Source organism: Microcaecilia unicolor, chromosome 4, assembly GCF_901765095.1.
Source record: "Microcaecilia unicolor chromosome 4, aMicUni1.1, whole genome shotgun sequence".
In the NCBI taxonomy this organism is placed as follows: domain Eukaryota; kingdom Metazoa; phylum Chordata; class Amphibia; order Gymnophiona; family Siphonopidae; genus Microcaecilia; species Microcaecilia unicolor.
In genome coordinates this window covers 109,791,448-109,818,889 of record NC_044034.1, presented here as the reverse complement: position 1 = coordinate 109,818,889, position 27,442 = coordinate 109,791,448, and the positions used below count along the sequence as shown (strand labels likewise).

The following is a 27,442-nucleotide window of genomic DNA, read 5'->3' as shown; positions in this document are numbered from 1 at the left end:
TGAATCCAACTCCACCCTCCAGGACCCGATTTTATTCTGTTCAGGCTGCACTCCCAGTTAGTTGTTCTTCGTAGGTCAATTTCTGTTGCGAGGTTCAATTGACCTGGGTTCTTGTTTTGAGTGAGCCTGAGAGCTAGGGATACCCCAGTCGTGAGAACAAGCAGCCTGCTTGTCCTCGGAGAAAGCGAATGATACATACCTGTAGCAGGTGTTCTCCGAGGACAGCAGGCTGATTGTTCTTACCTACCCTCCCTCCTCCCCTTTGGAGTTGCGTTTTCCTCATTCCTTTGCTTGTCATTCAACTGAGCGGGAACGGTCGCGCACGGGCAGGAAGACGGCTGCGCATGCGCAGTGGGCGTGCCCTGCGTGCGGGACCGCCCGCAAAGTTTTGTTCCGGTTGGTGGAGGCTGCCGTGGACGTCAACCCAGTCGTGAGAACAATCAGCCTGCTGTCCTCGGAGAACACCTGCTGCAGGTATGTTTCATTCGCTTTATTAGGAACAAAATTAAAGAGCATATTCAAAAGCATGGATTAATGAGACAAAGCCAACATAGATTTAGTGAAGGGAAATCTTGCCTCACCAATCTACTACATTTCTTTGAAGAGGTGAACAATCGTGGATAAACAAACTGGGCAACAGTGGTTAGGGTGGTGGACTTTGGTCCTGGGGAACTGAGGAACTGAGTTTGATTCCCGGCACAGGCAACTCCTTGTGACTCTGGGCAAGTCACTTAACCCTGCATTGCCTGCCGCATTGAGCCTGCCATGAGTGGGAAAGCGCGGGGTACAAATATAATAAAAAATAAAATAAACCTACACTACCCAAATTGCAAAGGACTGAAATACAAAACAACTTGCGCATCCAGCTTCTCCTACATAAGCGCACAACTATGGAATGGCCTCACAAAACCTGTGAAAAAATCCATGACCACCTGAACTTCAGGAAATCACTAAAAACCAACCTCTTCAAAAAGGCCTACCCCAACAACTCTATGTAAACCTCTTCACCCAGAAACACAGCATGCCTAATGATTGTACTGCACAACAAACAATCTTCATCTCCTCCGACCCTCCACATATACCTCATTCGATCACTATACAACCTTGTATTTGCTATCAACCGACAGGGCAAACGCCTTGACGTTACTATGTTGAGCCTGCAAATAGGTGGGAAAATGTGGGATACAAATGCAACAAATAAAAATAAATAAAAAAAGGTGGGCAGGTTGATATTGTGTATCTGGATTTTCAGAAGATGTTTGACAAAATACCTCATGAAAGAGTCCAGAGGAAATTGGAGAGTCATGGGATAGGAGGTAGAGTTCTATTGTGGATTAAAAACTTGTTAAAAGACAGAAAAAAAGAGAGTAGGGTTAAATGGTCAGTATTCTCAATGGAGAAGGGGTAGTTAGTGGGGTTCCCCAGGGGTCTGTGCTGGGGCCGCTGCTTTTTAACATATTTATAAATGACCTAGAGATGGGAGTAACTAGTGAGGTAATTAAATTTGCTGATGACACAAAGTTATTCAAAGTCTTTAAATCGCGGGAGGATTATGAAAAATTACAAGAGGATCTTACGAGACTGGGAGACTGGGCGTCTAAATGGCAGATGACGTTTAATGTGAGCAAGTGCAAAGTGATGCATGTGGGAAAGAGGAACCCAAATAATAGCTACGTCATGCAAGTTTCCACGTAAGGAGTCGCAGACCAAGAAAGGGATCTAGGTGGTGTCGTTGTTGATACGTTGAAACCTTCGGCTAAGAAAGCAAATAGAATGTTAGGTATTATTAGGAAAGACATGGAAAACAAAAATGAGGATGTTCTAATGCCTTTGTATCGCTCCATAGTGTGACCGCACCTCGAATATTGTGTTCAATTCTGGTCACCGCATCTCAAAAAAGATATAGTGGAATTAGAAAAGGTGCAGAGAAGGGCGATGAAAATGATAAAGGGGATGGAAAGACTTCCCTATGAGGAAAGGCTAAAGTGACTAGGGCTCTTCAGCTTGAAGTAAAGGTGGCTGAGGGGAGATATGATAGTGGTCTATAAAATAATGAGTGGAGTTCAACGGGTAGATGTGAAGTGTCAGTTTACGCTTTCCAAAAATACTAGGACTAGGGGGCATACGATGAAGCTACAATGTAGTAAATTTAAAATGAATCATAGAAAATATTTCTTCACTCAATGTGTAATTAAATTCTGGAATTTGTTGCCAGAGAATGTGGTAAAGGCAGTTAGCTTAGCGGAGTTTAAAAAAGGTTTGGACAGCTTCCTAAAGGAAAAGTCCATAGACCATTATTAAATGGTCTTGGGGAAAATCCACTATTTCTGGGATAAGCAGTATAAAATGTTTTGTACTTTTTGGGATCTTGCCAGGTATTTGTGACCTGGATTGGCCACTGTTGGAAACAGGATGCTGGGTTTGATGGACCTTTGGTCTTTCCCAGTATGGCAATACTTACGTACTTAAATACCCAGTGTAACTCACCTTGAGTTACTACTGAAAAATGTGAGCAAAATCAAAATAAATATTTTAAATGCACTTAACTTTTATGTTGGAGTGCTTCCAAGTCTCAAGCAGCAATCAAAGTATCTGAGAAGGCCCCCATTTCTTAAACCACTATTGCAGGAAGAAAATCACTTTAAAATTTCATGATACAAATAGGCTCTGCACCGCTATTAATGGCATCTGGAATATCATTTATTTAAATATATATCAGAAAATATCAACCAATCTAATTCATATTAAATTATAAGATGATTGGCTCCAAGTAGATACCTAGTGAAGGTTAGTCAGTGTTGTATTCAGTCGTAACCAGTCACTGGATGAAAGATCAATCAATGTCAGAATCACTTTCTTAAAATCTATATCATTGTTTAAAAAAGAATCTATCACTATCCAACCATATCATTTATGATTACGCATCTTAATTTCACCTTATATTATATATGAGAACCAATAAATAAATTGTCACTTCACTCAATCTGAGCCTGAGCATCAAACTTGATAAAAAAACTTGAGTACATATCTTAAAGCCTCAAATCCTGTTTAATCAATCATGTTCCAATGCAGTCTCAATCACTACAGTAAAATAGAAGATCACTCAATCATAAAATACTTTCCAGTATATATTATTATTTAAACCTTAACACTCCATTGCATTAAGATTATAAATCAATATGGAACAGGCATGATATGTGACATTGATACAAGGAGATGTGTTTACAAACCATTTGGTAATAAAGTATGAACATTGAAACATCAAACTTCTTTCATCTCTATATACGTACTATGTATCATCTGTTGTCCAGTCAGAAAATTTATGTTGGGAAGACAAGACTATTAAAAGTATGATTGGCTGAATACAAACATTGTCTGTAAAAGAAAAAAAATGATGCTGCAATGGTTATAAATTACATAGAGCACAATTATTTGATTCTGTATTTAAAATGCATTATTTAAATTTATTATTTATAATCCACTGTTAATTCAAGTTGGAAAACAAAAATATGTACATAATCATAAAAACAAACAAAACCAAGAAGTGCAGTATCAAAAAATAAGTTCAGGTTGACAAACATGCCAAGGTAAATTATAAGCCAGGCAAAGCAATTGGTGCTTCAAAAAACTCTTAATTGGTCAAGTTGCCTTAATGTCTAGTGACAGTTTATTCCATTTATATGGTCCAGCCACTGAGACCCCTTTCCTTGCTTGTTCAAGTCGTAAATGCTGAAAGTCATGCACTACAATGTGGGATTGCAGAGCACAAAGCTTGTGATGGCATATAATATTGTAAGTTATGCAAATAAAATGAAGAATCCTGATAAAGTACTAAGTGAATTTAATGCAGTAAGCAACAGGCAACCAGCACAACCGCATAAGATAAGATGTAACATATTCATATTTAGTCAATACTTATAAAAGCTGAGCAGCAGAATTCTGCACAATTTGCATAATTTGCAGTGATTGGATAAGAGTAGCCATACTGGGTCAGACCGATGGTCCATCTATCTCAGTATCCTGCCTCCAACAGTGGTCATTCAGGCCCTCAAGTCCCCACAGAATCCCCAATAGCAGCAAGACTCCAAGCTATCGATCCCAGGGTAAGCAGTGGCTTCCCCCATGTCTAGCTCAATAGCAGACTATGGACTTTTCCTCCAGGAACTTGCCCAAGCCTATTTAAAGCACAGATGTGCTAATCTCTGTAACCACATTCTCTGGCAATGAGCTAGCCCTTAGAACCCTTGTTAAAAATCAGCATTACATTGGCCACTTTCCAATCTTCAAGTGCTATGAACAATTTTATAAGAGGCTGGTAGACCCATGCAAGCATTGTTGAAATAATCCAATCTGCTTAATATCATGGCTTGCAGGACTTTCTGGAAATCATATCTTGGTAATAAATTACATTATTTGCTTAACAAACGCACTTTGAAATTGGATTTTTTTTTTTTTAAATCACCAACTGTACCTGTAATTAACGAGAGAGATAGGAATGTAGAAGGTTCCCCAGGTTTCGTACCTGGTATGATATCTTTACTGAAGTACCAGATAGTAAAACATCAAGGTAAGGTCAGAAAAGACTAACAGCAATTCAGTTTTTGAGATACTGTCATCCAACTTGATGTGCCCTTGAATATTGTCTGCAGTTGATCTACCACATCAGGAACAGACAATGTCAGTGGTAAAAAAAAAAGTGATTATCATCTGTATAGATGCAGTAAGAAACACCAAATGATTGCAACAGATGGCATAAGGGAAGCAAATCCAGACTGAACTCTGCAGTACCCCATTATGCAACTATGAACCCTGCAGTGCCCCAGTACACAATGATCATACAGTAGAGATTTGCTCACCTATGTGTATCTCCTTTGTCCTGCTGATCAGGAATGACTGAAATCAGTTCCCACAAGACCGCACACATGCAAACGATATAATGGTATCTGGTGATCAAGCATATCAAATGTAACAGGAATATCAAGAAAAACAACTACAAGGACTTCAATACAATGGGCCTTGCAGAACAATGGATCCAGATGTGAGGCCCTAGTTACTCATCATTGGAAGTAGTATGATTTTTCCACAATTTTAGCCAATACAGGTAACATAGAAATAGGGTGAAAATAAGTAAGAACATTTTACACCAAAACAGGATTATTTTAGAATTTGAAACATTAGCCAGTTTCAACTCATCAGTAAAAAACTTCCACTCATCAGTATCAAATTTACAATGGTAGCTAAAGCAGGAACAAGAAGTCCATCTGTTTTTCGTAATAGCTAAGTACTACCAGGGCCGGTCTTAGCAATTGCAGGGCCCTGTGCAGACCAGTTTGATGGAGCCCCACCCCCACCTAGTATCGCCCCATGTTGACAAGATGTGTTTTAAACATTTTTTTTTTAAATAAAGACAAATCAAGCAAAACATGTACAGAAAAACTAATTCAAATATTCACAATGCTATCATAGGAAACCTTTTGGTTTTAAAAAGCAAAACCATGTGCATGTAAGGACTGGATAAATGAATTAAAACAAATCCCCTTAACATGTAACACTTGATAACAATAATGAAACAGTGATTGAATATTCACATAGCAAGCAGCCTGAGCCAACAGATTTATTTTCCACTGAACATAATTAACTAATGAACTTGGCTGCTAATAGTGTGCTGAACAATGTTGGCACATTTAGACTGACTCTAGACAGTTCTGCATGATGGAAACCCTTCCCTCATTAATCAGTACATTCTCTGTGAAATAGTAATAATTTTTTAAAAAGCCAATGCATTTTTATAACATACCACTGCATTCCACAAAGCAAAAAGAGCAAGTTCCAACATGCCATCTTCTTTTCTTTTGATGTAGGCACAGGAAAAAAAAATGTTAAATGCTCCCAGGTTTCAATCTAATTCATGTTTAATGTGGGATAAAATGCCATAAATAAGTAAATAGATAGAAACTCTGAATGTTGAGCACCTAATTCTCATAACACGATGTCTGTATAGTGACCCTTTACCAGGAGGAAAAAAAAATCTCTGCACAAATATACTAGTACTACGGTGTCTCTTTAACTAGTCCCTCCAAATGACATAGATATTACCTTGAATTTTTTTTTTTTTTTACAGTATGCTCCCCTCCCCACCCACCTACCTATTCCAGAACTTCTCCCTACTCTCCCGAGCCGCAGGGTGCCCTCCCAGCATATACCTGAAACCACCCTGGTGGTCTAGTGGAGTCTTTGGGACAGGAAAGATCCCCAGTCTTTCCTGCCCGCTGCCAGCGCTGACCCTCTAGCTGCTGCATCTTCCTTAAAATGGCTGCCGAGACTTCCAGTGGCGGCCTCACAAGACTTCAGCGGAAGTCTCGGCAGCCATTTTTAAAGAGCGATGTGGCAACAGGGGGGGGTCAGTGCCGGCAGTGGGCAGGGAAGACTGGGGATCTTTCCTGCCCGAAGACTCCACTAGACCACCAGGGTGGCTTCGGGTATGTGCCAGGAGGGCACCCTGCGGCTCGGGGGAGGGGAGGCAATGGTGGGGAGCGGGAGGGAATGTCTCGGGGCCTCTGGAGGCTCAGAGCCCTGTGCGACAGCACCTGTCGCCCCTGCCTAAGACCAGCCCTGAGTACTGCACACATCAAAAGAAGATGCAGTGTGTCAACATAGCTTCAAATTAGATCTCACCACTATTTCACTCACGACATTGAATTCCTTGCAACTGTCTTCACATTCTACTATAGATTCCTTCGATGACCTTGTAATTGGAAAGGAATCAAGTATTTGCTGAATTCTAGATTCAAAAAAGTTTCAGAAATCTTCCACCCAAAAAGGGGAACAAAACCCTAAATGTTTCTTGTCCTGTGTCAAAGATGGTATAATTGTGTAAAGTTTTTTTAGGTAAAGTTAGTGACTCACTAATCTTTTTTTTATATATATATAATGCCCCCTGTTGCTAGCCACTGTCAGCTTTTCATTCAATTTTATTGAATATTAATCTTATATATCCACATCCTTCATTTTCTTGCACTCTGTTTGTCGAAATTCAAGCCATAAGTGCCTTATTGATCAAGATACAAAAATCCTTTGGGGGAGGAAATAGGGTAAAACAACAATAGATTTATTGTCAACACAATGGACAAGTTTTAAATAATAATATAGACTGGAAAGTATATTATTATTCAGAGATCTGTTTTATTGTGGCAACTGGGACTGCATTGGAACAGGAGAATTCAGAGGCTTTATGATATTTATTCAAATTTTTATTAATTAAGTTTGATGCCCAGGTTGAGAATGAGGGGAGTGAAAATTCATTGACTGCTTTCTAAATATAATGTAAGGTAAATTAAGATATGTTGTTATAAATGATGTGAGGGGAAGTAAAGAAGAGGAGTTGAGGTCCCCTTGATAATTATTTTGACTTTTCTTTGCACGTGGTAATGACAAATGGAAAAGGATCACAATTCAGTCTTTCCTTCACGTAATACTCTGTTGTAACTCCGAAGGGGTGCTTCTTTTTGGTCATGTCATTAAAGCACATACACATGAACATGTAGTCACGTTCTGTGGTACAGTACAGTTTTAAAGGAGATCTCTGGCACATAACAATGATGTTGAAGCCCATGATATTCCAGAATGACTCAACTCTGCTTTTTCACCACTGCTAGTGTTCCCCTTCCACCTGGTGACCACTCTTTCCCCAAGTTGTTTCTGCTGCCACATCCACAGATTCAGTCAGGACTGGCTTAGCCTGTCCTCCATTACTTGGAGTCATCTGGTAACCCTAGAATTGTTCCTCACATGTTCCATCCTCAAGGCCAATTCAAACAGAAAATTTCTTTTTAAGAACTATGGCACCATTTACTTAAAAAAAATTGAAACCAATGGAAGTTAAATAAGGACTTGGAAGACCCTGTCCTCCATGATGTGGTGCTATCTGATAATGCTACACAAACCATTTCATCAGTTCAGTGTACTGTCCAAGTTCTCAAATTTATTTTTGAGAGCAGGTGTGCAGAGGTATCTAAGAAACCCATTTCTGCTGGAATGTAAACTGAGAAATAGCTTAAAACAAATATAAATTTGAAGACCTTCACAATTGCATAGAAAGTTTTGGTGAAAATCTGAGTTTCAAAATGTGTTTTAATGCTGATGATTAACCTCTCAAGATCCTGTAATGGAAAAAGTGTTTTACAGTGAAAATGTGATTAATGATTAACCAGTGACTGCATACAGAGTTCAGATATGACTAGAACTATATTCAATTTAAAATTATAGTTCTGAATCGCTACTAAAAATTAGTCTATAGTGGATCAGTTGAACTTTGGTCCTATGTAATGAGCAACAACACAAACTCAGATAAGACTGATTTCATTAAGCAGAGTTTGATTTATGAGTGTGTTAAAGGCTTGTCTAGATTTAAAATTGCTAGTTTTAGTTATGACATAGTGGTCTTTTTCACCTTTGTGTATTTTTTGACATTGCAATGGTAACCCAGAGGGCTGATGAAATTTTCTCAATCTCTTTTCACAGAGGGTGATGAAACAGGAGTGATGGATAGCCTGCTAGAAGCTTTGCAGTCGGGTGCTGCTTTCCGAGACCGGAGAAAACGGACACCGAGGCCTAAAGGTGAATATTAAACTCAGTTATTTTGTTAGGAGTTATGCTGTATATAGAGATGTATTTTCTCTCTTAAAAATAATGCTTCACTAATGCAGTACTGAAAGACTTAACTACTCAGCATCAACACCATACTTAATCCTTTCCTTACAATGACAAATGTTGGAAAGACAGTCATTCCATTTGGCTAATGCCAGTGACGCTTACACAAGCTCATCTGTCGAACTATATGTGGAGTGTGTATATATCAATATATATAAACGGCGAGTGACCGTACTCACTGCAAATGCGCAGTAGAGACTTCCCTCTCTGTCCCGCCCCCGCGTCAATACGTGATGACGGGGGGGGGGTGGGACAGAGAGGGAAACTGCGCCGCCGACGTTGCTACCGCTTCCCCCCCCCCCACTCGGAGTCGCCGCCGCCACCCCTCCACCCGGCCCGGGCCCTCTCTTCTGAACTTACAGATCCATTCGCCGAACGCAGCAACGCACATCAGCTGAGCTGCAGTGAGCCCTTCCTTCTTTGCCTGTGGCCCCGCCCTCCTGTGACGTAACGTCAGCGAGGGCGGGACACACACAGGCAGAGAAGGAAGGGGCAGCTCAGCTGATGTGCGTTGCTGCGTTCGGCGAATGGATCTGTAAGTTCAGAAGTGAAGAGAGGGCCCGGACCAGGTGGAGGGGTGGCGGCGACGACTTTGAGGGGGGGGGAGCGGTGGCGACTTCGCGGGGGGGAGGGGAGCGGTGGTGACCGTGGGGGGAGGAAAACCTCTATACCAGCCCGTTTTTACGGGCTCAACGGCTAGTATATATATATTTCACTCACACACACTGAGGCATATTTTTAAAGCACTTAGCCTTCCAAAGTTCCATAGAAACCTATGGAACTTTGGAAGGCTAAGTGCTTTGAAAATATGCCTCACTCTGTCTCTAAATCTGAACATTCCACCTAAGTTAAATATTTCACTGGACCTGTAAAAGAAACTGCCTAGTAAATACAGCTAAGAATTTTAAGATTGATAAGCAATTATATTAAGCTTTCCATATCATCATGCTGATCAATCCATAGACTGGTGGGTTGTGTCCATCTACCAGCAGGTGGAGATAGAGAGCAATCCTTTTGCCTCCCTATATGTGGTCATGTGCTGCCGGAAACTCCTCAGTATGTTCTCTATCTCAGCAGGTGGTGGTCACACACAGCAGCAGCTCTGGCTAGGTCTCCAAGCCTAATTTTTAGGTTTTGTTGAGTACCTGGGGTTGAGGGCTCTTCTTGAGCAAGTGCAAACCTGGTGGCGCCAGGTCCCTCCTTTTCTCCCCCCTCCCGCTGGCTCCGTTAAAAAAAAAAAAAAAGAATTTTGAACGTCCTTAAGGGCATTTATTTCAACGTTTATTTAAACGTTTTTTGCAGCTACTCACTGGGACACCAGGTCGTTACAGCTCGGAGCGAGAAGCAGGTAATTTTTACCTTTTTATAGCGGGCAGGGGGTTCCCCGATCTCCACATGGCCTATGGCGTCGGAGGGCAAGGGCGCGAAGAATCGCTCCCCGGACTGCGTGTGTGCTTCTAGCGGGGATGCGGGGGTCTTAAAGTCTGACTCGCCCTTGTTGGGTGTCAGTTCGGAGGCCGGTCAGTGTCCCAGGTCTTCCTCCGGTGCGGCGGTTTTTCCCGCCATAAACGCCCATCCCCCGCTGCTCGCCTCCGCCATCTTGGCCGGCCACGCTGCTCGGACGGCTTCTTCTTGGGCCGCCCTTGAGCTGGGAGACGTTAATGCCATGGCCGCCCTTGATTTGGGCGACGGCAAAAAAGCGGCTAAAGTTAAACGCCGTTCTTCCCGCGCGGCTCCTTCGCGGAGTGTCGCGCCGGACGCCATCTTGGATGCGCAGCATGTTTCTCCCCCGCTCTTGCGAGCGCCGGTTGAGGGTGCGTCTAGGGCTGTGGCCCAGGCTGCTGAAGTGCACAGTCTGGGGGGTTTCTCCCCCGAGTTTATTTTGCTGCTGCATCAGGCCTTCCTTATGCAAAACGCTGCCCCTTCTCCCTTGTCCGATAAAGGGGTTGAGGCCCCTGGAAGTAAACACCCTCGGGTGGATTCCCAGGCCTTAGAGGACTCTGTTTCCTCTGATGTAGATGAGGGCAGCGTATCTGAGTTCTCCCAACGGTCCTTTGGGGATTTCTTGGAGGAGACGGATTCCCGCTCGGATGGAGCGGATGACCCCTCTGCAGCGCAGATCTTTCACTCAGAGGACTTGCCCAACCTGTTAGTGCAGGCCATGAGCATTTTGAAGATTTCCTCTCCAGAGGACGTCTCTCCCTCAGCCCCGTTGGCTCCGCCATTATGCTGGGGACGAAGCACCCGCCTAGAACCTTCCACGTGCATGATGCCATGCACACCTTAATTTCGGCTCAATGGGATGTCCCGGAAGCGAGCCTCAAAGTGGCTAGGGCTATGTCCCGCCTCTATCCTTTGCCTGAAAGTGAACGGGAGGCCTTTCTTTGGCCTACCGTGGATTCTTTAATCACTGCGGTGACTAAGAAAACGGCATTGCCGGTGGAAGGTGGCATGGCCCTAAAGGACGCCCAAGACAGAAGATTGGAGGTGGCCTTAAGGTCGTCTTTCGAGGCGGCCGCCTTAAGTGTGCAGGCCTCAGTTTGCGGTTCCTATGTGGCCAGGGCGTGCCTGACGATTGTGCAGCGGGCTTCCCCCTCGGATCCTTCCTTGAGGGCTGATTGGCCGGCCCTGGAATCGGGCTTGGCTTATTTGGCAGACTTACTGTATGATGTCTTGAGAGCCTCGGCTAAAGGTATGGCTCAGACAGTCTCTGCGCGGCGGTGGCTTTGGCTGAAACATTGGTCTGCGGACCACGCCTCTAAGTCCCGCCTGGCTAAGTTGCCTTTTAAAGGCAAGCTGCTCTTTGGGGTCGAGCTGGACAAAATTGTGACCGATCTCGGCACGTCTAAGGGCAAGAGGTTACCAGAGGTCAGGGCTCGGGCCAGTGCTCGCCCCGGTATCTCCAGAGGACGGTTTCAGGAAGCCCGTCGGTACCGCCCGGGCAAGTCGGGCTCCTCTGCCCCCTCTTCCTTCAAGAGGAACTTCTCCCCCAAGCAGCATTCCTTTCGGAGAGACCGCCGTCCCGGAGGTGCGCCCTCCGGTCCTCCCCCAGGGTCTCGTACCCAATGACGGGGTCTTGGTCCATGGCCCAGTGCAGATTGGAGGACGCCTGTCCTCGTTTCTGGGCGAGTGGACCAGGGTAACTTCAGACGCTTGGCTGCTGGAAGTTATCAGAGACGGCTACAAGCTAGAGTTCTGCCGACCCTTAAGAGACGGGTTTGTAATCTCTCCCTGCAAGTCTCCGGTCAAAGCTGTGGCAGTGCAGCAGACCTTGGACAATCTGATCCGCCTGGGTGCGGTCGTTCCGGTGCCAGAAAATCAGCTTGGCAAGGGACGTTACTCCATTTACTTTGTGGTACCAAAGAAAGGAGGTTCTGTCCGGCCTATCCTCGACCTCAAAGGGGTCAATCGGGCCTTGAAAGTGCGGCACATTTGCATGGAGACTCTCCGCTCTGTTATAGCGGCAGTGAAGGCAGGGGAGTTCCTGGCATCCTTGGACATCAAGGAAGCGTACTTGCATATTCCCATCTGGCCTCCTCATCAACGCTTTCTGCGTTTTGCAGTCCTGGGCCGACACTTCCAGTTCAGAGCCCTCCCATTCGGGTTGGCTACTGCTCCGCGGACCTTCTCCAAAGTAATGGTGGTCATCGCGGCCTTCCTGCGAAAGGAAGGAGTACAAGTCCATCCTTATCTGGACAACTGGTTGATCCGAGCACCCTCTTATGCAGAGTGCGGCAAAGCTGTGGACCGGGTGATTGCTCTTTTGAGCTCCCTGGGGTGGATCATCAACTGGGAGAAAAGCCAGCTGCGCCCGACTCAGTCCCTGGAGTATCTGGGAGTTCGATTCGACACCCAAGTGGGCAGAGTGTTCCTGCCGGACAATCGGATTGTCAAACTTCAGGCTCAGGTGGACCAGTTCCTAGTAGCCTCTCCGCTTCGGGCTTGGGACTATGTGCAGCTGTTGGGCTCGATGACGGCCACGATAGAAGTAGTGCCCTGGGCCAGGGCTCATATGAGACCACTACAACACTCTCTGCTGCAGCGCTGGACTCCGGTGTCGGAGGATTATGCTGTGCGCCTTCCCTTGGACCCAGCAGTGCGCAAGGCGCTGAGCTGGTGGCTGAAGACAGAAAGTTGTCTGCAGGGATGCCTCTTGTGACCCCGGAGTGGATTGTCGTCACGACGGACGCCTCTTTGACGGGCTGGGGAGCCCACTGCTTGGGAAGGACAGCGCAGGGGCTCTGGTCTCCTGCAGAGGCAAAGTGATCTATCAACCTCCTGGAACTCAGAGCCATTCGGTTGGCGCTTTTGGAGTTCCTCCCGGTCCTGGCGTTGAAGCCAGTACGGGTCCTGTCGGACAATGCCACAGCTGTGGCCTATGTCAACCGCCAGGGAGGTACCAAGAGCGCCCCTCTAGCCAAGGAAGCCATGAATCTATGCCAGTGGGCGGAAGCGAACCTGGAACAGCTGTCAGCGGCCCACATTGCCGGAGTCATGAATGTCAAGGCTGACTTTCTCAGTCGCCATACCTTGGATCCCGGAGAGTGGCAGTTATCGGCTCAGGCGTTCTTGGACATCACGAAGCGCTGGGGCCAGCCGAGCCTAGATCTGATGGCGTCATCGGCCAATTGCCAAGTGCCGCGCTTTTTCAGCAGAGGACGGGACCCTCGATCTCTGGGAGTTGATGCTCTTCTCCAACAGTGGCCGACACAGGAGCTTCTCTATGTGTTCCCGCCCTGGCCCATGTTGGGCAGGGTACTAGACTGGGTGGCAAAGCATCCGGGCCGAATAATCCTGGTGGGTCCGGACTGGCCCAGACGTCCCTGGTATGCAGACTTGATCAGGCTCTCAGTGGACGACCCTCTGCGGCTGCCAGTGGAGCAGGGCGTGTTGCATCAGGGTCCCGTGGTGATGGAAGATCCCTCCCCCTTTGGTCTAACGGCCTGGCTATTGAGCGGCAGCGTCTGAGGAAGAAGGGCTTCTCAGACAAGGTCATCGCCACTATGCTGAGAGCGAGGAAGCGCTCTACTTCTACTGCTTACGCCAGGGTTTGGCGTACCTTTGCAGCGTGGTGCGAAGCAGGCTCACTTTCTCCCTTCACTGCTCCAATTTCTTCAGTGCTGGCGTTCCTGCAAGAAGGTCTGGAGAAAGGCCTGTCGCTCAGTTCCCTTAGAGTCCAGGTAGCGGCTCTGGCTTGCTTCAGGGGCCGCCTGAAGGGTGCTTCCCTGGCTTCGCAGCCAGATGTGGTACGTTTTCTCAAGGGAGTTAATCACCTGCGCCCTCCTCTGCACTCAGTGGTGCCTGCGTGGAATCTCAACCTGGTGCTAAGAGCCTTGCAGAAGCCGCCTTTTGAACCCTTGTTGAGGGCATCTCTGAAAGACCTGATGTTGAAAGCAGTCTTTTTGGTGGCTATCACTTCAGCCAGAAGAGTTTCCGAGCTCCAGGCACTCTCATGTCGAGAGCCTTTTCTGCAGTTCACTGAGGCAGGAGTGACTATTCGCACAGTGCCTTCCTTCCTGCCCAAGATTGTTTCTCGCTTCCATGTGAATCAGCAGCTCTGCCTCCCTTCCTTTCGTAGGGAGGACTACCCAGAGGAATACTCTGCTCTCAAATATCTGGATGTGAGACGAGTCATCATCAGATACTTGGAAGTGACCAATGATTTCCGGAAATCGGATCATCTGTTTGTCCTGTTTGCAGGTCCTCGTAAGGGTCTGCAGGCTGCTAAGCCTACAGTGGCAAGATGGGTCAAGGAAGCCATTGCAGCGGCTTATGTGGCCGCGGGGAAGGTGCCGCCTATCCAGCTGAAGGCTCACTCCACTAGAGCTCAGGCGGCCTCGATGGCAGAGGCCGGGTCCGTCTCCTTGGAAGAGATATGCAAGGTGGCAACTTGGGCATCGGCCCATACCTTCTCCAGGCATTACCGCTTGACTGTGGCTGCTCGGGCGGAGGCCCGGTTTGGAGCTTTAGTGTTGCGGTCAGGGATTTCTATGTCCCGCCCTGGGTGAGTACTGCTTCGGTACATCCCACCAGTCTATGGATTGATCAGCATGATGATATGGAAGGTAAAATTATGTATCATACCTGATAATTTTCTTTCCATTAATCATAGCTGATCAATCCATAGCCCCTCCCAGATATCTGTACTGTTTATATTCTGGTTTCATTTCAGGTTCAAGTTTAGTCTTCAGTTCCTGTTCAGGAGGACTTCGTGTTCAAGTTTTTTCAATTGGATTCTTCAAGAGTTGAGACGAGTTTGTGTTACAGTGAGCTGCTGCATTCCTCTCCCCTCCGTTTTACGGGGCTGGATTGAGACATAAATTCTGCCGGCGCTCCCTCCCGCTTCGTGCGGCTGTAGGGCAGCTTTGTACCCCTCCCGCTTCGGCGGTGTTAGGGTCATTCAGCTCCTCCCGCGGTTGCGGTTGCAGGATAAGCCAGATCCCCCCGCATCGGCGGGGTGGTGTCCCTCCCCCGCTCCGCGGGGATGAGCTGGACGGATTCCCCTCCCCCACTTGTGTGGGGATGAGCTGGGTTAATTCCCCTCCCCCGTTTCGGCGGTGGTGAGCTGGGCAGAGTGTCCCTTTGTGGGTGTAATTCTCTAAGTGCTGAGTCCTGCGGATGGAGCTTGGATATCGACATACTGAGGAGTTTTCGGCAGCACATGACCACATATAGGGAGGCAAAAGGATTGCTCTCTATCTCCACCTGCTGGTAGATGGACACAACCCACCAGTCTATGGATTGATCAGCTATGATTAATGGAAAGAAAATTATCAGGTATGATACATAATTTTACCTTTGTTTTGTGGTTTTTGCAGATAGTGAGCAAAGCCTTAGTCCACCCTCACAGAGGCCTGTTCTGAAGGCTTGTAACCATGGTAATAAAGCATGTTCATAACTTGCACGTTCTTATCCTAGCTTATGTTGTTGATCTTTGCTTTCAGAAAGCAGCTGTGACTTTTGCTTGCTTTTTTTTTTTAACTGGACTTAATGTGGGTAACTTTATAAGGGAGCACATACTTTAAGCAGTAAAGTGTATGATGATTTTGGTGGTATTTTAGCCACATATGCATGTAAATGCCCAAATTGTCCTAGATAATTGACTGCATTTTATGGACTATAATTTCCTAGGTAATTACCTAGCTTCTTTTTATGTTATCTGTTTAGAACTAGTGAATAACAAAAGAAAAGATATTAGTGGAATGTAAGAAGCATAATGTAATGTGATGACCTCATAAAATACCAAACAATGAAAAGTGCATGCTTTGGTGCATACTTTGCTGATGGGCATGTACAGGGGTTGAGTTTGGGTGGAACACGCAAGCAAGCGCATAGATTATAAAATACAATGATTTATGCACCTACTTGAGAAATATTGGCATGGAACTTCAGTGGCAAACCTAGAGCACCCCCTCCTCCAGGCGCATTACCCCACTCCCTCCCTCCTCCAAGCAAGGGGGTGCACTGAGCAGTTGCACAGCTGTTGGCTCTGCTGGTCCCCTGCCCCGGAACAGGAAGTTGACATCAGAGGGGACAGGGAACTGGCAAAGCCGACAGCCGTACAACTGCTCAGTGCACCCCCTTGCTGCCTGCACACAGGGAGACCGCACCCACCACCCCACCCCTTGGTACACCACTGTAGGCATTTACAACAGCTGTAGGACTGATGTAAATATCCGCACCCACAGTTTAGGCCAGTATTTTATTAAAGCAACTAGGTGCCTATTTGGCTTTATAGAATAGGGTTCACATAGGCCCCCTTCAAGGCATTTTAACTAGATGCCCCCTTATAAAATTATTTCCATTATGACTTGAGTTAAAATATTAATGGACTCTGTAAGGAGTAGCTTGAAATTAGCTTTCTGATGAATAGGTACTGCCTTTCTGCATGTTTTTCTGCATGTTGCTTTTGTTTTCTAAGTACATTTTAAAAGATGGCCTGTGAAGTTACTGTTCTATATTCTTTTCATGATATATTTTATATGGGCATTCAAAAGAAAAGAGAAAGTTGCCAGACAGAACTAACAAAATTGTTTTAATATTTAATTGTTGATTTAGAGCCTGATCTAATAAGCTTTTCTCACATAATTTGTCTGTGGGGGGAAGCTTAGCGAATCAGATGTTACTGCTTTTATTAAGAGAAGTAAAATTGATCTTCTAAATGGTTCAGGGACATTCTTTATATAGCAGCTAAAGACAAATATTTATGTTAAATTAAGCTTAAGGTATGATAAGGACATTTAAAAACACTCGGATAATAGTACAGAGTAAATAGACCTTGTCCTGTGTGTGCAGATGTCTTTTGTTCAATGTTAAAATTAATTATTGGAGGCTAACTAAATATCTCAGCAAAGATAACTCAGTTTGTTTGGAAAAATAGTAAACTGCGTCGTTATGAAGGCAATAATGAAAGCCCTGTCCTCAGGACACACCTAGCCAGTCAGGTTTTCAGAATATCTACAATAAATATGCTTCAGATAGATTTGCATGCACTGCTTCCACTCTATGCGAATATGTCTCATGCATTCATTGAAAACCTGACTGACTAGGACTGAGTTCAGAACCCCTGTTCTAGCTACTATAGCATGTTAACCATTTTATTGTCTAACCCAGCTGTTCCCAAACTGCGCGCCATGATACCCTGGGACGCCACAGCAAACTTTCAGTGGTGCCACATGGCATATTTTCCCCACCTCCCTCCCACCGCCACCCAAGCCACTACTGCTTCTCTAGATGAGCAGCAGCAGCAAAACAAGCTGCAGCCACTGCGGGGGCTGGCCTCTACATACTCAGCTGACAGCCCTGCCTCCTCGGATGTCACTTCCTATTCCGGGGCACAGCCAGCAGCCACGTGAATGAAGAGTCTTGCCTTGTAGTTGTTGTAGCTTGCTTTGCCGCTGCTGCTGGTCTAGAGAAGCAGTTACATCAGGGATGGGGGTATGGTGGGGAAGGGGAACAGAGAGGAGGCAGACATTGGATTAGGGAGAGAAACAGAGAGGGGGCTTAGGCTGCATGGAAGGGGAGAGCGAAAACTGGGTGGAAGGAGTAGAGGGGGCAGAGACTAGATGAAAGTGGGAAGAGAGGGAGGACAAAGGCAGAATTGAAGGGGATAGAATGAGGGGCAAATGCTGGATGGAAAAGGGGAAGAGAAGGCGAGCGTGCATGCGTGAGAATGCAGGTGTTGGTAGCTGAAGCAAGCCACAGATTTGCCTGCTGCACAAACAGCATGGAAAACGGGCCTCGGACAGTGGACCTCTTTGACTGGAAGGGCTTGAGCATCCCCGACAGCAAAGGTAGGACTCAGCACAGTTGTTTTTTTTTTTGGGGGGGGAGACCTGAGAGGAAATGTGTAGCCTAGGAGCACCGTGAACCAATAAAGTTTGGGAACTACTGATCTAACTTATCCATGGATAAAAGGAAGCAGGGAGAGGGTGAGGCAGTGAACTACACACACAGCTTTATATAATCAAAATTACACACATTAAATGGAAAAGCCTCTGTTTTGCTTTCAGCAGGTTTGCATTTTTATTAACCTGTAAGGAGTTAAGATCAACAGATAAAGGTCTTTTGGAGGTCCCCTCTTTTAGGTTAGTATGTTCAGAGATGTATCGTTCCACTACATTTACAATAGTGGGGCCACAATTCTGGAATTCCTTTCCTTTAGAACTCAGAAAGATTCTGAGTTTTGACCTGTTCAAGAAAGGCTTGAAGGCACGTTTAATTTATTCAGGCATTTCAAGGAATCTGAAAATTATAACAGAATTTTTTTCATGTGTGATTATTTTGCAGTCTGAAGGTGTCTGTACACTCAGTGAGATCTTGTATATAAGAGTCAGGAGAAAATGAATATTAATGATTTTATGTCTTTTGTATTGTTTTGTAAATTGTTTTATCTAGTCTGTTATGTTACGTTTGTTATCCACTGAGAATTGTATAGATCATATGGATTACAAATACTTTTTAAATTAAAATTAAAATTTGATGGGTATATTCCAGGGTCGATAATTAAAGCAAAGATTTTGTGGCTATTTATTTTGATTATTGGTGCAAGTCTTGCGGGTGAAACTATTCATGGTGTTTGTTCCAGCATGGACAATGTGGATTATTGCTTTCTATATGATTGTATCCACTGAAACCTTCTGCACATACATTTCTCTTCTTAAGTATAGCACAAGCGTTTTTGCATGAATTAGCAACTTCATTGGAAATCTAATCTGCAAAGTAAGACTAGATGATAGAGCATCTCTTATGTGTATGTAAACTTCAAATTAATGTAAACATTTCTGTTTGTGTTTGGGATCTACTGAGTATTTAAAGCAGACTGTATGACACAATACTTTTGTCAATAGTGGGCCTAAGATTTTTCTGATTATATTTTAACAGTTTTGAATAAATTTTGTGTTAACTACAAATTTGATCATGTGCTCCCTGTACAAATCCCCATTTCTTAGCACTGTTTGCCTCTTTCCATTGGGAAATATGACCATGTTCCTTTTCTCAGTTTGCTATATTATAACTGGTTACTATGCCAGAGTACAGCATTTCTTCTTATCCCAAAACTTATTTCTTAACAAGTCTCTCATGAAAGACGTTGTAAAATGTGTTCTGAAAACCCAGGTATTATATTGACCAGCTCACCCTTACCTACATATGTATTGTAAATCATTAGCCGCATCACCATCATCAAGACCGGTGTGTTCCAGATGCAATACATACATATCACAGGACTGCAGTTTCTGAAGATATGCTGTTTGCTCCAGTTTAAGGCATTGGGTTTGGCCACATCAGCTTATGACATTTGGGGAGATGCAGGTGTCTTTGGACCATATTTATTTATTACGATTTATTTACCACCTTTTTGAAAGATTCCACTCAAGGCAGTGTACAGTAAGAATAATTCAAACATAAGCAATAGACAATTACAGCAGTAAAAATATTGAAATAACAATACAATGTATAGCATAGTATACTACTTCAAAAATCAAAAAGGTTGAAGAGCAAAAAACTAATATATACATATATACATATATATATAATCCTTGGATATATATATATATATATAGCAAAAATATAAGATTCATGCTCCAGATACTAACAGAGGTCTGCTGGCTTGTAACAAAAAATTAAGGAACCTCAACTGCCTAGGAAACCTACAAAGATGACATTCCATCATTGGCTTTTATCACTGGTTCCATAAGACACTCAGAAAAAAAGCCACAATAGAAAATAACTCCTTCAAAGGGAGAAAAAAACTATTGTAACCAAAAATTAGAGAAGTCTTTATTTATCAAATAATGGCACAAGCAGCGCACTATTCAATTAGTATCAATTCAATGACTGAAACCACTTTAACATACTGTGCACAGTAAAAGGTAAATAGTACTTAGCTTATCAGAACACGGTGAACTAAGAGTCAAAAAATCAAAAATATCCAACCAGTCCTGTTCCAGAAGTACTCTAACTGTATCACAGATCAATCCCCTACAAGGGGCCACCTTGTTTCGTTTTCTACATCAAGTGGAATAAACTGGATTCCTCCTGGTACAGAAAACGAAACAAAGGGGCTTCCTAGGTAGTTGAGGTTCCTTTTAATTGTCATAAACCTGCAGACCTCTGTCGTTAGTATGTGGAGTAAGAATTTTTGTATTTTTGTTATAGTATACTACTTACAATGTCAACACAATATGTAATAGAACATTTTAATAGCGTAGGGTATAAGCATAGATGGAACATATATTCTCCGAGGACATGCAGGCTGCTTGTTCTCACATGTGGGTCACGTCCACGGCAGCTTCAGGTCCGGAAAATCTTCCTAGCAACAAAGCTTGCTAGAGCGTTTGGGGGGCGCGCATGTGCAGCCATCTTCCTGCTTCAGTCTTCTTTTTTCCGTGGTCAAGAGTGGCTGTTTTACGGCGGTTCTGTTGCCTCAGGAGAAGAAGAACCTTCATTTTGTCGGCTTTTTCACCGATTTTCTTTGTGTTCACGTGTGCAGCTCGCGTTTGAGCTGTTCCGTTGGAAAAAAAAAGTTTCCTTTATTTCTTAGTTTATCCCTAAGTAAGTTTCCTTTCGTTTGCTTGTGCGGCCTTCTTGGCCGCCCGTACGGATGTTCTCAATTTTTGTGCCCTTCTTTTGGCACCATCATGAGTTTTGATTTCGCCGCCGCTATTTTTCCATCGATGACATCGAGGATCGCCAGCAGCTTCAAGATGTGCACTCGGTGCAACCGGGCAATCTCAGGCACTGACACTCACGCGTGGTGTATCCAGTGCCTTGGGGCCGAACATCGCCCCAACGCGTGTAAGTTGGGTCTTAGCCTTAAAAAGTGGACACAGGTGTCGAGAGAAGCTCAACGGGAACGTCTTTTTGGAGCTTTGCCCGGAACTTCAGCGTCAACGTCGACAGTGGTACCGAGGTCGGTGGCGGTGTCTGTCAGCACTGGAGAGTGCATCGACCTCAGGAGCGCAGGTAATGGCTGTCCAGAGACCATCTCACGCTGGCAGCAGTGAGCCATCAAGTGGGTCTCCACCTGCCTCGAGGGCTCCTGTGGTGCAGGCCCATTGGGACTGACCCCTTTTGGACCCGACCTCGAGGAGGCGTGTGGATTTCACGTCCTCCTCGTCAGTACAGAGGGGTACTGGTGACGTGTCTCAAGAGAAGGCGAAGAAGCACCGTCATCGGTCCTCCTTCTCGTCACAATACCGAGAGCTCCGGGGCGTTGAGGGATTCGGCACCTGTGAAGCGTCAATGCTGGGAGGACCGCTCACCCTCCATAAAAGAGGTGCCGACGTGCTGGTCTCCGGACTGCCCAGTACTGCTTCCTCAGCAGATTCTGGCTTTGACTCCTGCACCGATCCCATAGCCTTTCTCGACAGACACTGTTGATGAGCGCCTCCGAGCTATTCTTCCAGGGCTCCTGCGACCGTCTGTTCCGGTACCGGGGGTGCTTGCACCTACGGTACCGTCGATAGATGCGGCGGCTGGCTCCCCGCCTGTGGTGAGGCCTCAGACGTCGGTGCCGCTTGCGGCATCGGCCTCGGCTGCCACCCAAGTTGTCTCCCCGTCAGCATCGATGGAGGGAGCTTCATCGCCACCGGACACGGGAGTTGACTTCTCAACATCGCCATCGAGGACATAGCTCCTCGGTGTCGAGATGGGCTTGGCTTCAGACTGCAGTCAGAGAACTCCTGTCCGATACTGAGGGAGAGGCCTCGTAGGAGGCAGAGCAGGACCCCAAATATTTCTCTTCTGAGGAGTCTTGTGGCCTTCCCTCTGACCCCACTCCTTCGCCAGAGAGAAAGCTTTCTCCCCTGGAGAGTTTGTCTTTCTCGTCCTTTGTGCGGGAAATGTCTACGGCCATTCCCTTCCCGGTGGTAACTGAGGATGAGCCCAGAGCCGAGATGTTCGAGGTCTTGGACTATTCTTCGCCACCTAAGGAGTCATCCACCATCCCTCTACATAATGTCCTCAAACAGACATTGTACAGGAACTGGATGAAACCATTATCTAATCCCACCATTCCTAAGAAGGCTGAGTCCCAGTATCGGATTCACGGGGACCCGGAGTTGATGAAGTCCCAGTTGCCTCACGACTCTGCGGTTGTGGATTCTGCTCTCAAGAGAGCCAGAAGTATGAGAGATTTCGCCTCAGAGCCCCCGGGGCGAGAAGCTCGGACTTTGGACCCTTTGAGGAGGAAGGCCTACCAGTCCTCTATGCTTGTGTCCAAAATTCAGTCCTACCAGCTCTACATGAGCATCCACTTGCAGAATAATGTGAATCAACTAGCGGACTTGGTCGATCAGCTCCCTTCGGAGCAGGCCAAGCCTTTTCAGGAGGTGGTCAAGCAGCTGAAGGCGTGTCATAAATTCCTGTCCAGGGATGCTTACGACTCTTTTGATGTGGCATCCAGGGCCGCTGCGCAAGGTATAGTGATGCACAGACTCTCATGGCTGCGTGCCTCTGACCTGGAAAATCGAGTCCAGCAACAGCTTGTGGATGTTCCTTGCCGGGGGGATAATATTTTCTGCGAGAAGTTCGAGCAGGTGGTAGAGCAGCTGCACCAGCGTGAAACCGCTCTCAACAAACTCTTCCACTGGGCGCCTTGAGCATCTACCTCATCAGGTAGACGTTTTTATGGGGGAAGGAGGAATGCTCCCTATACTTATCATAAGCTTAGGTACAATCCACCTTCCCGCCAGCCTGCTCAGGCTCAACCCCAGCGCGCTCGTTCATGTCAACAGCGTGCGCCTCGACAGGCCCCTGCAGCCCCCCAGCAAAAGTAAGGGACGGGCTTTTGACTGGCTCCAGGCGAGCATAGCCGTAATCAAAGTGTCCGTGCCGGACGATCTACCGGTCGGGGGGAAGTTAGCATTTTTTTCACCAAAGGTGGCCTCTTGTAACCTCCGACCGGTGGGTTCTTCAAATAGTCCGGCGGGGATACTCCCTCAATTTGATCTCCAAACCTCCAAATTGCCCACCGGTAGCTGTCCTTCAGCTTCCAGCACAGGCAGGTACTTGCAGAGGAACTCTCCGCTCTTCTCAGCGCCAATGCGGTCGAGCCCGTGCCACCGGGGCAAGAAGGGCTGGGATTCTATTCCAGGTACTTGTGCAAAAGAAAACAGGGGGAATGCGTCCCATCCTAGACCTAAGGGCCCTGAACAAATATCTGATTCGAGAAAAGTTCAGGATGCTTTCCCTGGGCACCCTTCTTCCCATGATTCAGAAAAACGACAGGCTATGCTCCCTGGTCTTAAAGGATGCTTATACACACATCCCGATACTGCCAGCTCACAGGCAGTATCTTTGATTCCATCTGGGAGCACAGCACTTTCAGTATTGTGTACTGCCCTTTGGGCTCACCTCTGCGCCTCGGGTGTTCACCAAATGCCTGGCGGTCGTTGCAGCGTCGCTACGCAGGCTGGGAGTGCATGTGTTTCCTTATCTCAACGATTGACTGGTGAAGAACACCTCGGAGGCAGGAGATCTACAGTCCATGCAGATGACTATTCAACTCCTGGAGCTACTGGGGTTTCTCATAAATTACCCAAAGTCCCACCTTCTTCCGGTTCAGAGACTAGAGTTCATAGGAGCCCTGCTGGACTTGCAGACGGCTCATGCCTACCTCCCCAAAGCGAGGGCAGACAATCTTCTGTCGCTTGTTTCCTTGGCCAGAGCGTCTCAGCAGATCACAGCTCGGCAGATGTTGAGACTCCTGGGCCATATGGCCTCCACAGTTCGTGACTCCCATGGCTCGTCTTCACATGAGATCAGCTCAATGGACCCTAGCTTCCCAATGGTATCAAGCTGCAGGGGATCTAGAGGATCCAATCCTGTTGTCCGCCGCTTTTCACAACTCCCTGATACGGTGGACAATTCAATCCAATTTAACCTTGGGACGTCCTTTTCAAATTCCTCAGCCGCAAAAAGTGCTGACAACGGATGCATCTCTCCTGGGGTGGGGAGCCCATGTAAATGGGCTTCACACTCAAGGACTTTGGTCCCTCCAGGAAACAGGTCTTCAGGTCAATCTTCTGGAGTTGCGAGCGGTCTGGAACGCTCTAAAGGCTTTCAGAGATCGTCTGTCCAATCAAATTATCCGAATTCAGACAGACAATCGGGTTGCCATGTACTACATCAACAAGCAGGGAAGCACCGGATCTCGCCCCCTGTGTCAGGAAGCCGTCATGGCATGTTTCTCCAGGCCACGTATCTGGCAGGCGTAAACAACAGTCTGGCCGACAAGTTGAGCACGATCATGCAACCTCACGAGTGGTCACTGAACATGGCAGTAGTCCGCAAGATCTTCCGAGCGTGGGGCACCCCCTCGGTGGATCTTTTTGACACTCAGATCAATCACAAGGTCCCTCACTTCTGTTCCAGACTTCAGGCCCACAACAGACTAGCGTCGAATGCTTTTCTCCTTCGTTGGGGGAAGGGCCTTCTGTATGCATATCCTCCCATACCTCTGGTGGGGAAGACTTTGCTGAAACTCAGGCAAGACCGTGGAACCATGATTCTGATAGCTCCTTTCTGGCCGTGTCAGATTTGGTTCCCTCTTCTTCTGGACTTATCCTCCGAAGAACCGTGGAGATTGGAGTGTTTTCCAACCCTCATCACTCAGAACGAGGGGGCGCTTCTGCATCCCAACCTCCAGTCTCTGGCTCTCACGGCCTGGATGTTGAAGGCGTAGACTTTGCCTCCTTGAGGCTTTCTGAGGGTGTCTTCCGAGTCTTGCTTACCTCCAGAAAAGATTCCACAAAGAGGTGTTACTCTTTTAAATGGAGGAGGTTTGCCGTCTGCTGTGATAGCAAGGCCCAAGATCCTCGTTCTTGTCCTACACAGACCCTGCTTGAATACCTTCTGTACTTGTAAGAGTCTGGTCTTAAGACCAACTCCGTAAAGGTTCACCTTATTGCTATTAGTGCTTATCATTATCGTGTGGAGGGTAAGCTTATCTCTGGACAGCCTTTAGTTATTCGATTCATGAGAGGTTTGCTTTTGTCAAAGCCCCCAGTCAAACCTCCTACAGTGTCATGGGATCTCAATGTCGTTCTCACCCAGCTGATGAAGCCTCCTTTTGATCCACTGAATTTCTGCCATCTGAAGTACTTGACCTGGAAGGTCATTGTCTTGGTGGCTGATACTTCAGCTCGTAGAGTCAGTGAGCTTCAAGCCTTGGTAACCCATGCTCCCTATGCTAAATTTCATCATAACAGAGTAGTTCTCCGCACTCACCCTAAGTTCTTGCCAAAGGTGGTGTCGGAGTTCCATCTGAACCAGTCAATTGTCTTGCCAATATTTTTCCCCGTCCTCATACCCGCCCTGCTGAACGTCAGTTGCACACATTGGACTGCAAGAGAGGCTTGGCCTTCTATGTGGAGCGGACAAGCCCCTTCAGACAGTCCGCCCAAATGTTTGTTTCTTTCGATCCCATCAGAAGGGGAGTGGCTGTCGGGGAACTCACCATTTCCAATTGGTAGCAGATTGCATTTCCTTCACTTACGCCTAAGCTGGGCTGACTCTTGAGGGTCGTGTCACGGCTCATAGTGTTCGAGCCATGGCAGCGTCAGTGGCCCACTTGAAGTCAGCCATTATCGAAGATTTGCAAGGCTGCGACGTGGTCATCAGGCCACACATTCACATCTCATTACTGCCTTCTGCAGGATAGCCAACGCGACAGTCGGTTGCAGAATCTGTTCGGGGTTTAGAATCCAACTCCACCCCTAGGTCCATTTTTGTTCTGTTCCAGGCTGCACTCTCAGATGTTCCTTCATAGGTCAATCTCTGTTATGTCCTCACCGTTGTGAGGTCCAATTGACCACTGTTTATTGTTTTGAGGGAGCCTGGGGACTAGGGATACCCCACATGTGAGAACAAGCAGCCTGCTTGTTCTCGGAGAAAGTATTTATGAAGTTCATAGCACAGCCACAATCTGTGTTAAATGAAAATATATCAAACTGAGAGGTTTGAAGGGTGGGTAAACAGTTGTGGCTAAGGAGGGCTTGGCTATTAGGAAAGTGGAACAGTCTCTCATTATTGTTGACTTCTCAGACACTGGCAGTGAAAGAATGCCTTGCACTAGGTGATAGAGATTGATTGAAAATGGGACGGGGGAGGTAGTATACGCATTAGGAGATGTTTATGGACGTAAGCGGTGATTCTCCGAGGACAAGCAGGCTGCTTGTTCTCACATGTGGGTCGACGTCCGCGTCAGCCCAGGAATCGGCAAATTTCTGCAAGCAAAAAAGTAAAGTTTTGTCAGAGTCTTCTGGCACGCGAACAGCGCACAGACTCCCCGCCCGTCGCGTGAGCATGCCTCTGCAGTTTTTTCTTGTCTGCGACAGAGAGACAGCGTACTTCGGTTCGTCTCTTCGTTTTTTGGCCCAGGAAGAGTCTTTCGACGATTTATCTTTATATTTCTACTTTCTTTTCGTCATTTAAAAAAAAAAATCCTTTCCGTATTTTTCTTAGTTTTTAGACCCCTTTTGTAAGTGTTTTAGGCCGCTTGGTCGGGTCTTACCCCTTTTCTTTTGTGCCTTTGTTCTTTGAAAGGGCACAATCGTGTCTTTTGATTTTGCCGAAGCCGTTTTTCCTTCCATGTCATCGAAGACACCCAGCGACTTCAAGCGTTGTACAAGGTGCAACCGGACTATCTCGGGTACTGATACCCATGCCTGGTGTATCTTGTGACTTGGGCCCGATCATAGCCCAGCCGCTTGTTGTCTGTGTCTTCGTATGAAGAAACGGACTCAAGGGTCTCGAGAAGCCCAACGAGAGAAACCTTTTGGGGCTCAATCCGGTCCTTCGACATCGGTACCAAGGTCGGCAGCATCGACGTTGGGAGGGAAAGTAATGGCTTCTGAGAGACACACTGGGAGCAGTGAGGCGTCAAGTGGGTCTCCACCTGCCTCGAGGCCTCCTGTTATGCAGGCCCCCTGGGACTGGCCTTTGTCTGAGCCGGCCCCGAGGAGACGTGAGGATTCCACGTCCTCATCGGTACTGAGGAGTTTTGATGATGGGCGTCGAGCAAAGGTGAAGGAGCTCCGGGGCATCGAGAGTCGGCACCCGAGAAGCGTCGGCGCCGAGATGATCGCTTCCCCTCGATACAGGAGGTGCTGATGCGTCGGTCTTCCAGTAGCCCGGTACCTGCCCCCGAGCCTCCACGGATTCTGACACTGCCTGTCCCACCGATCCCGCAGCCTTCTCCGATGGCACCTCTCGACGAGCACATCTGGGC

General features: G+C 46.5%; 1 protein-coding gene across 5 annotated transcripts in view; it reads left to right on the top strand.

Annotated features, from left to right (window-relative positions):
* DIAPH3 (diaphanous related formin 3) overlaps positions 1-27,442 on the top strand; it is a 494,215-nt gene that overhangs the window by 377,507 nt on the left and 89,266 nt on the right. For 3 of the 5 annotated variants that reach the window (XM_030200561.1, XM_030200564.1, XM_030200559.1), the window contains 2 exons: positions 8,521-8,616; positions 15,528-15,587. In XM_030200561.1, coding sequence (XP_030056421.1) covers positions 8,521-8,616; positions 15,528-15,587 — 156 coding nt within the window. The remainder of the gene's footprint in view (positions 1-8,520; positions 8,617-15,527; positions 15,588-27,442) is intronic. The other 2 variants (XM_030200562.1, XM_030200563.1) reach the window with 1 other exon arrangement.